Source organism: Neodiprion lecontei, chromosome 5 (assembly GCF_021901455.1).
Source record: "Neodiprion lecontei isolate iyNeoLeco1 chromosome 5, iyNeoLeco1.1, whole genome shotgun sequence".
Taxonomy (NCBI): domain Eukaryota; kingdom Metazoa; phylum Arthropoda; class Insecta; order Hymenoptera; family Diprionidae; genus Neodiprion; species Neodiprion lecontei.
In genome coordinates, this window is record NC_060264.1 from 26,631,277 (window position 1) to 26,647,971 (window position 16,695).

At 36.0% G+C, this 16,695-nt stretch overlaps 2 protein-coding genes across 3 annotated transcripts; both read left to right on the plus strand.

Moving 5' to 3' along the window:
• The first annotated feature begins 52 nt into the window (after positions 1-52).
• LOC107224948 (nucleoporin Nup43) lies at positions 53-2,410 on the plus strand. The gene is made up of 7 exons (XM_015665212.2): positions 53-303; positions 794-901; positions 1,035-1,159; positions 1,272-1,393; positions 1,510-1,661; positions 1,742-1,988; positions 2,125-2,410. The coding sequence occupies exons 1-7, from the start codon at positions 190-192 to the stop codon at positions 2,295-2,297; spliced, it is 1,041 nt and encodes a 346-aa protein (XP_015520698.1). The 5' UTR covers positions 53-189; the 3' UTR covers positions 2,298-2,410.
• A 6,414-nt stretch (positions 2,411-8,824) lies between these two features.
• On the plus strand, positions 8,825-16,260 carry LOC107224957 (putative pre-mRNA-splicing factor ATP-dependent RNA helicase PRP1). 2 transcript variants are annotated; one of them, XM_015665227.2, is made up of 9 exons: positions 8,825-9,005; positions 9,462-9,811; positions 10,395-11,089; positions 11,191-11,421; positions 11,496-11,715; positions 12,008-12,130; positions 12,429-12,619; positions 12,824-12,986; positions 13,087-16,260. In XM_015665227.2, exons 1-9 carry the CDS (start codon positions 8,956-8,958, stop codon positions 13,212-13,214), a joined length of 2,151 nt encoding a protein of 716 aa, XP_015520713.1. In that variant the 5' UTR covers positions 8,825-8,955; the 3' UTR covers positions 13,215-16,260. The 2 variants fall into 2 exon arrangements, with proteins under 2 accessions (XP_015520713.1, XP_015520714.1); XM_015665228.2 differs by lacking the exon at positions 8,825-9,005 and adding an exon at positions 9,176-9,305.
• Positions 16,261-16,695: the final 435 nt, after the last annotated feature.

Sequence of the window (16,695 nt, forward strand, 5' to 3'; positions counted from 1 at the left end):
GTAGCTTCTTTTAAGCCTTTCGTTTCCAAATGAGATCAGTGGGCCACAGTCCTTTATTCATGATGCGTGCGCAGTTTTTGTCGAGAACCGAGTAGTGGCAGAATGGTTTGAGGGAAAAACGGTTTTGATAACCTCAACAATCAGAATTCAAATAAGCAGATACAAGATATCCAGGTTGTGGCAATTAAAATGAGTGAAAATATTCACGGAACATTTATTTCCGAAAAAGTATCAAAGATCAGATGGAAACCCGAGGACTTTGTTGAAGCAAAATCGTTTTTAACTGGAAGCTGGGATAATCCGGTAGGGTTAGGTGATAGGTTAGAAATTACGCCGATCACCTATTTATTATTCAGTAGTTTGTTTTACAGCAATTTAAAGTATTATTTACATTCTTGGATATGATTTTTGATTCACGAATTTTCGATACTTTAGATGTATTTCTCTGGTATTACGTGTTTCTTCATTTCTTGCAAATTAATCACAACAGTCAAGCAAACTGTAATAACAAAGAAAGAAACCCGGAGTTTTTGATTGAATGTGGGCGTTTACACAGGGGTTAAGCTTAGGATTAATTTGCGCTCTCATATACCGTTGCCAAAGTTCATGAGTAATCGTATTTTATCGCTGTCCAAAACCATCATATACGTTACCTATCATGTTCATGGACTTCAAAACAGTGCAACTAAGGGTAGAACCTGAATCCATCAGTACTGTCACTCTGCTATGCAAATAGCCATAGCGTTTTGAATTTTTCTTCATTCAGCTTTTATAATATGATCAAATCACACAGGTGAACCATATAACATATTGGACATTCGACACAAATGAAGAAGACGACGAGTCTTATCCCGTGATAATATCATCCCACGCATTTCTCGGCGACGTTACAGAATTAAGGGTAATAAGTATAGATGAGCATTAAATAACGATTAGATATTACAACGCTATAAACAGTAATTTTGTAAATTATATTCGGTGTTTCATCCTAAAACAAAGTTGGTTTTTCATTTTCATAATTTTCTGTGTTTAAGTTTATCAGCAAGGATCTGTTCGTGGCATCATCCTCTATTGGTACTGTACAATTGTTACAAATTCAAGAAAATCCTTATGCACAATTCAAGGAACGGTTGTCATGGAATTTTTTACATAAATTTCCGTAAGAAATTTTATTTCCCATTTATATGATTCCCTTTGCTCAAGCATCTGAGAATCCGACATTTGACTGAATCCGTTTATTAGACTCTAAACATTACGTTGAACAATTTCAGAGCATCGGATTACGCTTCATGTACGGCCATCTCAACTTTCGAGCAAGACATAGTCACAGTGGGAGAAGATGGTACGATCAACTTGTTAACAGCCAATCAGAAAATTCCGGTGAGAACAATTGGTAAGTAAACAGAAAGTAAAAAAGAATATCAGATTAAAATCACTAATGAATATTCATTTGTCTGGCAAAATTGTATCTAACTTGCCAAATTTTTGCCTACTTTATTTTTTTTTTAGAAAAATCAGATAGCTGTTCCATGCACTGTGTTGATTTTCTAAGGCATAGTGAAGTTTTGACAGGAAATTTATTGGGGCACATGAAAGTATGGGATTTAAGAAACAACCAGGATGTTCCCTCTACTACTTTTATACTCTCTGCAAATACAAAGGTAAGATTTTAAATACTTTTTCATTTGTCGAAGTGGCAACTGATTTCATAAGTCAAAATTTGTTCTATTTATTTTCTCAGACCGAAGCCACAAGTTTAGCACATCATCCTACACAGAGACACATTGTAGTTGCTGGTGGCGGTGACGGTAGCCTGACAGTGTGGGATTTGAGGCATAACACATATCCGGTTTCTCAATTAAATGCCCATTCCAGCTCGGTCAGCGAAATAAAATTTCATCCTGATAGACCGGAAAATTTGTTTTCGTGCTCGTCAAGTGGACAGCTATGGCACTGGAACAATGCACAGAACACTAAATTGAAATTAGGTGATTGTTATAGCGCGCGAGTTCTCAATTTTTCTGTTACTATACTTTATTCTACTTTTAAGATTGGATCATTTGAGACAACGAAGTCACTGTAATTTCTTTTTAATTATGATTAATATATGTAATTATATTACAGATTCAGGGGACACGCATTGGCTCAACACAATCAGTACAAAAGGAAAAGTGAATGTAACGTCAATGTGTGCAACGCTTCACAAGCCAATCAATACAATCGATGTTGACAGGTCCACATTACTCTTTGGCTGTGACAACGAAGCTATGTATGTCATTAAAAATATCGCAGTGTAAACAACTGCATTTATGATATACTTGTACAATATTGTGTCTTATTTCATAATAACTGTAATTAAACGCTGCCGTCTGTATTTTCTAATAAAATTGACACTCGTTTTTCAATCTCATAATAATTATAACAATTATCAGCCGCATATCTCTTTGTGCTGAAATTTACTTGACAAATTATGCGATACAACTAGAAAAGAACGATCGCATCCCTCTGTACGAGATGCTCATACGTATTGATTGTTACGAATTTCGAGTTTGAGAATATGTATTCCCGACAAAGTCGATACTATTTTATGCGGAATTTCCGCATTTTTCCGGTAACACCTAATAATTTTTTTTGTTCTTTATCGTTTGTCATGGAAGATGTGCTCATTTGGTATTCAAATCTCGTGTTTTATTGTAACAACTCGTGTCGATTGCGGAAGGTCAAGCAGGGGAGAAAGATGTTGGAATTGCCGAAGGTAACGTATGTGCACCTTCTTGACTTTAATTAAGAAATCAAATTTATCAAAGACAAAAATGTATTTACGTGAAATTCACTCTGACTAAACTAGAGAAATCCGAAGGTATTACGATTCCACATGCGTGGAATATTATCGAGGCACGAGTTTTGTTGACAATGAGTTAAATTTACGCAAGAATACAATTCTCATTTGAAAAACTACAATATGTTAGCATTTGACCAGTGAAAATAAGTTCACTCATGCTCGTTTCCACACCACCGCAAGCGGTAGAGCACGCGGCGCGTTTTTTTTTCTTACGTGGTATCCCCAGTAGGCCTACTCCACGGAGAATAATAGCAAGATCGATCTTACGTTCTTCGACAAATTGCGGATAACTATGTTTCACGTGTTAATTATGGTGTACTGTTTTTCCCAATCAATTTGTACTCGCGTATATTCGCAGTTTGTTCGAAATTTTTCAGTTAGTATGGCCCGCTGACTATTTATTATAAATTAAAGATGACTGTTTTAATTATGGATGGAAGATCATTGTTTTAATTATGGATGAAAGGTGATTGTTTTTATGTTGTAAGCGAACGCTGATCTTTGGATGTTCGGTTTTTTTTCTTATGATGTATGAGATAATCACTAAAATGGAGAATTCAGTAAATATGCAAAACAATCAATTAAACCAAGATCGAAAACGCGAATCGCTGTAAGACGTTGGCATTTACCTACCGGAAGACGATGCAGAAATCTTTGAAGAAATGAAAACAAATCGGAGGAGTATAAGCACAACCACCCAAATACGACGGAGCTGTATAATTCTACAGTGAAATACAAACCGAACATGACCTATAAGCGATTCGAGAAAAATAACTCTTGAGACTAAAACAATCGCAATAAAAGACTGTATAACCATTTAAAAAAACTGCAGGAGAAAAAATTTGACCACACTTTGTGATCATGATGATTCTGAACTACATCGCTAAATCTATGTATCGGTGACAACTAAATCAGACCTGAACCAAACCTAAATCTAAAAATGGTAACGTTAATTTTTCAGTAGTACAGTCAATAAAACTCATTTACCTGAAACATATGAAAATATAATTAGTGACATATATCGATACAGACAAAAATATACTTAGCTTAGATAAGTAAAAAATATAATAAACCAAAAAGAGACAAATTAGTTAGTTTCAACAGACAGAAAATTTGATTAGCTGAAAAGGCAAGAGGTTTGATAACTGAAACGGACAAAAAGTTTGATTAGCTAAAAGAGACAGAACGTTTGATTAGCTGAAACAGACAAAAGTTTGATTAACTGAAACAGGCAAGAGGTTTGATAACTGAAACGGAGAAAAAGTTTGATTAGCTAAAAGAGACAGAAAGTTTGATTAGCTGAAACACACAAAAGGTTTGGTTAACTGAAACAGACTGAAAGTTGTATTAGCTGAAATAGACAAAAAGTTTGATTAGCTGAAACAGACGAAGATATGGTTAGCACAATCACATAAGTCCATGTACTGACAAAAAATAGGTTGAGTCCAACATATTCGCTTTAATATACGTTGCTTCGATTATTCATTGTATTGATCAATAAAAAACATTCTAAATTTTTTAAATAGACATCTCTCTCTGCTTTGAGTTATTGAAGTAAATATTTTTTTCGATTGAAAATTCTTTAGTTCTCAGTGCGTTTGTTAAAAAAATTGGTCAAGTTGCCCTGAAACAGAAAATAATGCGATCAGTTAAATAAGTGTTTCTGTACATTTCAGATATATTTCATAAATACTTACGCCAAGATTTTCCACTATCACTGTACACTATCGAGATTTTTGTACCAGCGCGTTGAGCGCCGGGTTTCAAATGCTGCGCTTTCTCTCATAACTAAAAGATATCAAGTCCACGCGCAAAAGACACCGTGGAACTTGAAAACTTTATTATTTGTAAAAAAATTGACAGAAGAGCTGAAAGATCAGCACATCGAGAGTGCGTAACTCTTTTATATACTGTTTGAAAAATCGACGAATAAAAAAACGTGTCCCATTCCCGTTATTAATTTACGCGCAAAAGGCTGCGTCCAATTCTCATGATTAATCTACGCGCAATAAGGCGCGACAGATTAAACTGTCAAAAAATTTGTATTACCTGGGACTTGTCCCAAAAATTCTGTAGAAACCCAATCCACATCTGTATCTTTTTGAATTAAGTACATTGCTATGCGGATTGTTCTTCTCAGATCATAAATCGAATCGAAATCGGGAGGGAGGTTGGAGGGCATGCATTATTGTGTGGCGTGACGGTCGGCGGTCCTCTTCGACGCGAAGTCTTCGAGCTCAGCATTTCTCTCCATCTAGCGTACCACGGAACGCGATAGATGGTCTAGAGATGCGTTTTGCTCATTCAGACGATCACAGAGATCAACCTCATGCAATAATGGTCGCTAATGACTAAATAATTGAATTGAATTGAATTGAGTGACGATTGAAAAATGGTTGCAAAGCGACAAGAAATAGGAAATTCAATCTCTTTAATATTCAAATGCTCACAAATGATCGAGAGACTCGAATACGGAGTCATTTGGGTAAACAATTTCTGTGATCGTTTGACGCTGTGGATTATAAAAGTTAGTAACATCACGGTACATCGCAACCTACCTACCCTTGCCTGTTTCCCAACGCAACCACCCAACGGAAAAGAGACTCACACACGCATGCATAAGCCCCGCGACGTGTCCCAAAACGTCCACCTACCTACCCGGTTACCTATATTCGATCTAAACGATTCTCCATTTTTTCCAACACACGTCATTCTTCATCATTTGCGCCGTGGTCATCGACTTACATTTTCGTTGGTTACCTGTTGGGAGCAAAATGTTTTTGTATCATAGTCTGCCTACTCAGAATATAGTATCGCAGTTGCATTCCGCCAACCCTAATATTGTAGTAAATCTTGGCAGACTATCGGTACATTAACCTTTTGTAAAATTGATTAAAAACGTCCTGTATGCCAATTAGCATTTTTCTAAGCGAGCTAAGCCTGCAGTTGATCAATATTTGTTGGCTGTTTAAAGATTGAAAATGATGCATAATATAAGATGCAATTTCATTACGTTACGTTATGCCAGCCTTTGGAATTTTATCGATTTAACAATAATGTGAATAATTGAATACGTTCAAACCTCAGGTGAACCCACCACTTAAACGACATCATCGGTAAAGTCAAACGTAGATTACTACAGCAGTGTGAAACGCAATTCGATCTCGCGAGTGCCGAGTAAGTGATGGTTGCCTGTCGCGATACTCATTCCACTTTTAGCAACGTGCAAAATTTATAACTTTAAGTAAGCTACGATAAATTGAATTGCGAAGGAAAAAATTATTCGACTAAAGGTCAAGCAAGTTGTGATCGTGAATGAGCCTATCCATGCAGCTAAGAAATCGAAGATTTGTGCAACAATTGTTACCGCCACGCCACGTGACAGAGGAATCCCAGGGAAATACCCATAATCTAACACGTGCAACTCACCAACATTGCCGAGGAATGGAAAAATAACTCGGAAGTCTCTGCTTAGATCTGTAAAAAACAAAACAGAACATTTCAATTAATTTAATAAAATGGCTTTTCAGTCTGCAAATTAATTATTACTGTTGTCCAATTTCGTATTCATTGCATGTTATGCAAGAACAAAAGTTCGGCTTTGTATGTACCACCTTGAATTATCAAACAATAATGAAAATAAGTATTGTTACCTCGACTCTGGGCTGCTCCACACTTTTACATGTAGTAGTTCGTGCAACATCTGAAGTTTATTGGAGAAGCGAAGCACGTTTCACGTAATTTAGATCGTCACTCTCATAGTCCAAAAATCCGCACCGCAATAACACTCGAGGCTACATTCACTTTGTGTGCTGTAGCTGTCTGAACCGACTGAATAAACTTTTTAACTATACAACTGCGCATTTACCGAAGATCAGCAAAAAAAAAATAAAATGAAACTGACACACGACGCACAGATGCTAAAATAGACATCACTGATACCTAAAGGTACACAAAACAATGGAAACTCGAGACACGAAATTCACCTTGAACATGTTTTCATTTCAGTAACTCGGTTTCTCTTCAAGCTACACGCTACTCTTCGTGTATTGTTCACAGATGAGTATGGTGCAAGTACACTGATCGAACAACGCGGTCTGAATGTTGAAATAATCCTGCGTACACATTACGCCGCTCTCATCTCTCGGAAACGACTGATTCCGCACGACGTTCAGAAGAGAGTTAAATCAGTTCTGTGAAGGACGGAAGATAATAATTCTCCCGCCCTCTATGCTGCTCTTCCCATGGAGTGGGGGTAGCTGCACACGCCCGCCTGCGCCCACCTAGCTGTTTTTTCCCTCTCGTGGCCCCCCACTCCATGAGCAGACCGACACAGAGGGCGGAAGAATTATTATCTTCTGTCCTTTAGAGAACCGATTCGAATCCGTTGACGGGACGCTTAGCCCGTTGTTTATGCTTTATTTTATGTATCCCTATGGTCTCAACGGCCGGGTGAAAACACCACGTAAGCTACGCGCAACGCGATCAAAATATGTTTAGAGCTTTGCCGTAATATGCGACGTCAGGCGAAGTATGAATTCCCGGACCACTCATAACAGACATTTCTTGAACAAGATTTTGTCAAATTTTCAACTTCACTATGACGAAGGTATGTTACCAACGTTTTGCAGGCGATAGTGTAGGTTATGAGGCACTTCTTTCACCGGCGTGGTCAGTTGCTAATTGGTTGATAATACGGGAAACTGCTAATACTCTCAAACCGACCCGACCCGGCAAACTGTTACGCAAAATAACCACTGATATAGGTATTAATATATATCAGTGAAAATATCCCAGATTATCAGACTTTATACATTCTCAGTCGACGATACAAGTAAGGGGAAAATTCTGCGAAATACATTGCATTTAAGCCACGAAGCAGAATATGAGCAATGCTGTATGAGATAGTAATTAAGGTAGTTTGTGTACGCAATTTAAGTTCCAACCTGTGTGTAGGGGCAATGCACCTGTGCAGGATGCGAGATGTATGATATTGTATTGTTACTATTGCATGTAACTTAGAATAAAATGAATAATACCAAAATAAGTTTCATCATATTTTTCCGTATATTCTCAGCTTGTGTTGATCCTACGATGCTCCAATAAATACCTTTTTTGCATGCAGTCCTTGGGGTCCAATTAGTCCAGAAAGGGCTTTTGAACAGATTCTGATTGTAAGACGAAAATTTTCCGAGCTCTGAAAATCGCAAACAAGCAAGGCTATACCCTTTTGTATTTAGACGGTCGAAATTTGGCCTATTTTGAAAAATAGTTGCATGAATTCTTTGATGCACTATATCGACGTAATTTTGCGAGAGGAATAAATTGCGCGCAGTCAGAACACGCTATGAGCTACTTCATCTTGCTTCTTCATTTTCACCATTTTTTCACACTTGCAATTAGTAATCCTAGATTTCTTAAATCTGCGAATAGAAATGTTATTGAGGTCCGTTGACCTAATCACGTGGGTTTTGACGTGCGGCATTTTCAGGGGCAACTTTTCCTGCGACGTCGTAGTGCTATTCGCGTCAATTTGACACTCTGAAAATATAGCTTGACGCAGGCCTATGACGCCACAACTCTAGTTTAGGATGCGTTCCGAAATTAGCTGGCAGCGTTAACAAACTCCCTTTGACAGAGGCAAAGCCACCCACGAACTCAGCAGTGCAAAAGAGATAAAGGATCGTCGACAGCGCTGGGAGCTAGGAACGCACCCATAATGTAGCCTGTCGGCGTCAAGTACCTTAATTTTTTTGTTTACTTTTAAACATACTTTTCACCTATTGAATTATTAATAGCCAGTGTGTATATTGCACACACCACACACACACACGGGTATATATATATTTAATTTATATAGGTATATACCTACCAATTGGTGATACGGACAATTCGAATTAATTAGTTGGTCCACAGCCAGCTAGATCTAGGAGTATCGTCTTATCCGCGGACTTGCCGCAAAAACTGCCGAGAGATTTTTAATGATCAGTAAGGCACTGACTTCGGATGTCCGCTGGTTTTGCCATTTTGTGACGCTGCTTTGCGTGTACATACATAAATAATTTGTAAACAGTATACTCGTTTAAATTAGACATTTAAATAAAGATCACACGATGTCTAAGCGGAGGATTGAAGTGGTGGATCCATATATCAAACGAAAGAAGTAAGTAACTAGCACATCTATCACCTCGGTTAAACAACTGGAAGACTAAATCTTGCCATGTGCATTGTTAAAATTCCATCGCGATCCTTCTCATTACCAAAATCTAATTTTACATCTATTCACATATATACACATATTTTTGCCTCAACTTTTTCACCCATCATTCTGAATATTTTTAACTGTATTCCACGATATCTTTAGTTCCATTCGAACTTCTATATTAGCAAGTAATGTTTTATATACATACAGTACATACATACCTGTAAGAACTACAGCAAAGGTGCTCAACTTGGATTTGATGTAATTTATTTAAAACTATGTATGCTTATTATTCACAATAAATTCACTCATTGTTCATCTTGATGCTTTACTGGTAACTCCTAACCTTAAATTGTTTCAGTTATAAAACAACGTGACAGTGATTGTTAAAATAAATGTTGTCTTACTTCTTAACAGAGATGGAACAGTCGCCAATAACATGCCAACTTCAACGGCGGCCAAAAATCAAGTTCAGCATAACCCATATACCGGTCTTCCATATACGCCACGTTATCATGAATTTTATAAGAAGAGAATAACTCTTCCAGTATTCGAGTATAGAACAGACTTCATGAGGCTCTTAGCGCTGCATCAATGCATTGTCTTAGTTGGTGAAACTGGATCTGGTAAAACTACTCAGATACCGCAATGGTGTGTCGAATACTCAAGATCTATGGGTCCGAAAGCTGTGGCTTGTACTCAGCCGAGAAGAGTAGCTGCCATGTCAGTTGCCCAGAGGGTGTCAGAAGAAATGGATGTCGCTTTGGGTACACAGATTAAAATTAATATGATTATTATTGATGAAATCAGTCACACAACATATTTTTATGCGTCGAATTATGCCTCATTATTGCAATCGAATCACAAAATTTAATAATAATTCAAGGACTATCATACAAATATTCACGCAATTGTTTCTAATATGGCCAAGTTGATGTTAAAGATAATACCGTGCTTCTTGGTAAAAGTGAAAGGTTATTTTTTCATAGGACTAGATAAACATGCGAAAAAGTACCATCGTGTCCTTCTTGACAATTTTATTCAATATCGCAACAAGTGTTATTAAAGCATGAAATACATGCCTGTATATGGCCCCATGGACTAAGGGAAGGCTTAAACAAAGTCAACATCAATCCATAATTTTCAATACACTTAGAAGATCACTTTTAGAGCATTATCTCAGTTCTGTCCTGATCCAAAATTGTAGTACCCTTTTCCATAAGAGCCAAATTTTCCGGGCCAGACAAATAGTACCGGGGCTGCAAAATGAAAAAGTGAAATGGGCAAAATTTATAAATTGAATCATCGAGTGCTATACTTTATTCAAATAATTTCGTTACCTTTTTGCAGGTCAAGAGGTAGGCTACAGCATCCGTTTTGAGGACTGCAGCTCTGCAAATACTGTGCTTAAGTACATGACGGATGGTATGCTGCTTCGAGAAGGGATGTCTGACCCCATGCTCGAAGCGTATCAAGTAATCTTATTAGATGAGGCTCATGAAAGAACACTGGCGACAGATTTATTGATGGGAGTTTTAAAAGAAGTTGTGAAACAGCGTCCAGATCTGAAACTGGTTATAATGAGTGCGACTCTAGACGCAGGAAAATTTCAACAGTACTTTGATAATGCACCATTGATGAACGTTCCTGGTCGAACGCATCCTGTAGAGATATTTTACACACCAGAACCAGAAAGGGATTATTTGGAGGCTGCAATTAGAACAGTAATACAGATTCACATGTGCGAAGAAGTGGCTGGCGACCTTCTCTTATTTTTGACTGGACAGGAGGAGATCGAGGAAGCTTGTAAGAGAATCAAGAGAGAAATGGACAATCTAGGACCTGAAGTTGGAGAGCTGAAATGCATCCCTTTATATTCTACACTTCCACCGAATCTTCAGCAAAGAATATTCGAACCCGCTCCACCTACTAAACCCAACGGAGCTATTGGAAGAAAAGTTGTAGTGTCCACAAATATTGCAGAAACTTCATTGACCATTGATGGTGTTGTTTTTGTCATTGATCCAGGGTTTGCGAAGCAAAAGGTAGTTATTTCGTCACCCACAGAAATTACAATGTTGATATGTATTGAAAAATGACAAGCTAAATCCGAATATTCTAACGAAAATGGTATCACTTACCACAGGTCTATAATCCGAGAATTCGCGTAGAATCTTTGTTGGTATCGCCAATCAGTAAAGCATCTGCGCAACAGCGAGCTGGTAGAGCAGGTCGAACTCGTCCAGGGAAATGTTTTCGGCTTTATACAGAAAGAGCATACAAAAATGAGATGCAGGACAACACGTATCCAGAAATTCTTCGTTCAAATCTCGGCAGTGTTGTTTTGCAATTGAAAAAGCTTGGAATTGATGATCTGGTAAGTAGTGCGATTCTTTTACTGTTAATAAAATGAAATGAACAATTATTTGAATCAAAATTTGAATTTTACAGGTTCATTTTGACTTCATGGATCCTCCAGCGCCTGAAACACTTATGAGAGCACTGGAGCTGCTCAACTACTTGGCGGCGCTTGATGACGACGGAAATTTAACAGACCTAGGTGCAGTTATGGCTGAATTTCCGCTCGACCCTCAGCTGGCAAAAATGTTAATAGCTTCATGTAACCATAACTGCAGTAATGAAATACTCAGCATCACCGCGATGCTTTCAGGTACTGTATTGGGGTTTGTTGATTCCATTTTAATTTTAGATTCACATAATTTTCTAACATCTCTCTTATTTAGCTTAACGTCAGCTCCAAAGTTCAGAAAATAAGAAATTCCCCATAGTCGAGGATGTTGTTCAGACATTTTCATGTGTCTTCCTTATTTAAAGCGCTAAATCAGTTATAGTCTATAGTAAGAAAATATAAAATGTATTGAAAGCTGGCAATTTACAGTAGATTCAAGTTAGGATGGTGGTGAGGTAACATGGTTATGTATTGACAATTGACATGGTATTAGTCCCACAGTGTTTTGTGAGACCAAACGAGGCTAAGAAAGCTGCAGATGACTCAAAAATGCGGTTCGCGCATATCGATGGCGATCATCTGACTCTTCTTAATGTATATCATGCCTTTAAACAGAGTAAGTAAAAAAATTAATGTCATTTACGAGGACAAGTGTGCTACAGTACAATATTCAACAATTCTAAAATCAATTGCAGCCTTTTCTCATAGTGTAAATCTATGACGTGATTGAGTGTTTAAAGCTTTTGTTACTAATTGAATGACTTTTCAAAATTGATGATTCATTCCTCATCTCTGTGTTTGTGTAATTTCTTGGCACTCGCATAAAATATGGCTGTGATTTTTCAATTATGGTTTTTCTGAAACATAAAAAATTTGAACTATGAGTGTTAACACAGAAATTTAATAATTTTCAGATATGGAAGATCCGCAATGGTGTTATGAGCATTTTGTGAACTATCGATCACTTAAGAGTGGAGATAACGTTAGACAGCAATTAAGTAGGATCATGGACAGGTTCAGTTTAAAACGTACGTCAACCGATTTCACGTCCAAAGACTATTACATAAACATCAGAAAAGCATTGGTCAACGGATTCTTCATGCAGGTAAGAAATCGAAAACATTTGTAAGAGTATTACTCTACTTGTGTTGATGCGTCTCTTTTTAATATATGAATGAAAAATTGTTCAGACAAGAAGCTTGATTCTAGCTTCCCACTGATTTGGTCTTATGAGAGTAAATCACTTTTAAGCGGAAAATGACAAAGATTAATGAATAATAATGAATTGTGATCTTTTTTTTTATACCAGGTTGCACATTTAGAAAGGACGGGACACTATCTTACAATAAAAGACAATCAGGTTGTGCAATTACATCCGAGCAGTTGCCTTGACCATAAACCTGAGTGGGTAATCTACAACGAATTCGTGCTTACGACAAAAAATTACATCAGGACAGTAACAGACATAAAACGTGAGTACCATTGTAAAAAACTTTCTTTTTTTTTTCTTCAATGAAATAGAAAAAAACCGAAACACCGAATATTCTAACAATGTATGCATATTCATTTCAGCCGATTGGTTACTTAAAATCGCACCCCAATACTACGATTTGCAGAACTTCCCTCAATGCGAAGCTAAAAGACAGCTTGAAGGTATTCAAACGCGACTAGATTCGAAACAGTATCAAGAAGGCTTCTAACGTTGTTCGCTTTTAGCCACGTTACCAATCACTAACAACGGCTGTGACCAGCCCAGTCCTTCGAGCATGTAAACTCTTTTTTTTTATTCATTAAAAAAAAACCGAAATAGAGGTAAAGCAATTTTTCAAACGATCTTAGGCCAAGTTCATCTCCTGTTACAACATAAACGTTATTCTCATAATTGGCAATGATATTCATGCTGAAGGACTTATAAACTCGATGTTTATCCTATTGCTCAGGATAAATCGTCAGGATACTTAAATCCATCAACCGCTGGATGTTACATCCAACCCTAAGTACCAGTGGGCTTAATTTATACAATTTCAAAAAAGCGTAGCTGTTTGATAGTTTTAAAAGGAAAATACAATTACAAACAGAAGAGAAATTGTTGATAGGGTCGTTCATAATGTATGTAGCCAAAGTTGATATACCTTACCGACACACACCACTGCACTATAAATAATAACTTACTATCTATCAGTTCGGATATTTAACGAAACAAATGTTATTGTTAGTTACTTTTCTTGTCACTATCCCCTTTGAAACGCAAAATCAAGTTGTCGACTGTACCCAAAAAGTGAGTACGTGATCACATCGACCAATTTTGTGATCCATTTATTATAGGATACCTCACCACCCTTTGTGTATACTGTTTTATACCTACCCAAATTGAAGTAACGAATAAATTTTATTGAATTACTATTTAGCTCACTATTCCACTTGAAAAATTGCTACACGTTGGTGACTGTTCGTCATAACACATTTATAATAATAATGGCTGTGGTCTGTATTGAAGTTTCCGTTGTTTCGCTCTGTATTACTGACAGAAGCACAGGAAAATTTTCAGAGAACAAAAAAATTAATAAAACACAAGGAACGGAAATATTGTGTCAAGTTATTCGTTCAATGTTGATTAATGATTGTTGATGTAATAGAGATTTCATTTCTTAAAAATAAGTTAAAAACTACTTTGAAATTTGGAAAAAAAAAACTAACACCAGGAGTGCAGACTGTTTTTTCGTTGAAACGTGACTTCACGTTAGGATAGAAAAAGCTTTAGCTGACACAGTTTAGCGCGTATGTGTATAATTGATCATAATGAGTTACTTTTCAATTCAATTACTTACCTATGTACATCAACGTATATTACCGTAATACCACGAGTCTACACCCCGTTCGAATTTGTATAAGTAATTATTTTAACCGCTTGGGAACGGTGATTAGAGTTTATTGAGTATTTTCAATGCACTCGTACACCTTTCCATGGATAGGGTACATTCGCATTGTTAAGATCGATATTTTCTCTTTTACGCAATAAAAAAAAAAAAGAAACTACTAACCACCATGAGTTGAAAAAATACATTATTACGGTAATGTAACTAATGATGTTTTACGTGTTTGACGCCAGATGATGGGTCGCTTTTTTCAAATTTTGTACATATAATAGCGTTTCATTATGCTGTATCACTTCATTCCAATAAAACGAAGTATACCTGTAACATTTATGCATTTTTATCATTCTTATTTCAATTTCATGGTTTTTACTTGTGCACGTTTTAATGATGTTCAACTAAGTCGTGCTCAAAGGATGATGAGGTTTTAAAACTCGTCAGCAAATAGTAATTAACAATTTGTTTATTTAATTATTATATATATACAGCGAGTATCAAAATTTGAAGAAGAAATCAACGAACGAATACGAAATATCGGTTTGTATGTACAGCGAATACAGGGTATTGCTCGGAATTATTTATATTATTGAATTAAGGTATAAACAGATACACATATGTTGCGACTCCTACACTACTAAAATTTTTTAACGTTCAAAAATAGGAAATATATATATATTAACAAATCAGTTTGACTTTTGTCAAAAGAAAATATTTTACTTTTCAATATCGCTCCATATAACGCATCAGTCGTTAGTCACTCGTATTGTGTTTTTTCTCAATTTAGTAAAGGAAACTTGTGAGAAAAGAGAAAAACCTCGAGTCATTTCATTTTGGTAATATACAAGATTTTATTTCTCTCTGCTCTGACCAAGAAAAATGTGATCAATACTTCTGATCCATTGATAGCTGGAAGAAAACCAATGGCATACGTATTTATAAACTAGAAGTTTATCGGTTATTATACTGTATAGGTACATTTTTATACGAATTACAACGTTCAAACGATTACCAAATAACAAGTATATTCGATATCAAAACATCAAGAAACTTTGTTGAATGTTAATTCTTTCATGCCAGCTGTTATGAAGTAGTACGTGGCACAGTTTTTCTTTTCTTTGCAATAGAAAATTCAAATGTATAACAATTGATCTTTGACATTTAGTGTCAATCCTAGAGTCAAGTAACTCGAAAACGATCAATTGTTATTTAATTAACTTTCTATCCAATACTTAATACTTAGCCATTAGTCATATGATTACAACAAGAAAAAGAAATTGTGCAAAAATAATTCGTTTATCCCTACTATATCAGTTTGCACATCTTATAAGGGAACTTTTTTAATGGTTCACGATACATCGTATATTCATATCATGTATTTAAAAAGGGCTTACACATTTCTAACTTACAAAAATATATAGCTTGTAGTAAAGAGTAAATCCTAATTCAAAATCAGAACAAAAAAACCGTTCTTTTTACAAAATCTACGCGCGCTACCACAAAAAAAAAAGGGAAAAATGCACAGCTTTTATCTCGCACGCATGAACTAGATAACCACATTGACAAAAATTTTCACAATAAATTTAACAATCTTTCAAACCACGTTACATTATTTTTTGATTCTATCGCGTCTTTTTTCAATCACTACAAACTTCTTTGGCATACTATTTGCAATGATAGTTAAGAATGCTATAGATAGAAGTTTGGGTTGATAATGAGACATGTAGCATCCTCTGGACCAGTGGACAAAATAGAGATAAATCTAGAACTCTATACTGTCTCCTCCATCTCTTGCATCAATAGATGGATTAAACAAAACAGTGATTATTTGTACAGGTATTCTCGTCAATGTAAAACCTGCCACAAAATGGACATACCTCTTTAAAAAAAGTTGATCTTTGAAAATGAAGAGTGCATAAAATTTAATTTCACAAATATTTGTGCACAATCATGAGAACTTCATGGTCAATTTCACGTGAAAAGTTTCAAACATAGGATATGAGTGAATAATCCAGAAATTAAACGACTATAGTAGCAATGTGTTATGTATTTACAAATTTGCTAATATCACTGTTACAATATAAACTAAAAGATTAGTAAAAAAAAGTGTGATGCATTATATGACTGAACTTCGTAATCGATCAAAGGTCGATCGTGATGATATTGGTGACAATGATGATGATGGCCACAATAATAATAATAATAATAATAATAATAACAACAACAACAATAATAATAATATAAAAGTAGCAAAATACATTTTTAAATTATTTTTGGTTTTACGGGTAACGAATCATAATGGCAAAAGTAT

Bases quoted from the DNA above. Each gene is read 5' to 3' on its own strand.
- LOC107224948 (XM_015665212.2), top strand. From the start codon at position 190: ATGAGTGAAAATATTCACGGAACATTTATTTCCGAAAAAGTATCAAAG. The intron at 304-793 runs GTAGGGTTAGGT...CAAATCACACAG, and splicing joins CTGGAAGCTGGGATAATCCG to GTGAACCATATAACATATTG. The intron at 1,989-2,124 runs GTGATTGTTATA...ATTATATTACAG, and splicing joins GAACACTAAATTGAAATTAG to ATTCAGGGGACACGCATTGG.
- LOC107224957 (XM_015665227.2), top strand. From the start codon at position 8,956: ATGTCTAAGCGGAGGATTGAAGTGGTGGATCCATATATCAAACGAAAG. The intron at 11,422-11,495 runs GTAAGTAGTGCG...TGAATTTTACAG, and splicing joins AGCTTGGAATTGATGATCTG to GTTCATTTTGACTTCATGGA. The intron at 12,987-13,086 runs GTGAGTACCATT...TATTCATTTCAG, and splicing joins GACAGTAACAGACATAAAAC to CCGATTGGTTACTTAAAATC.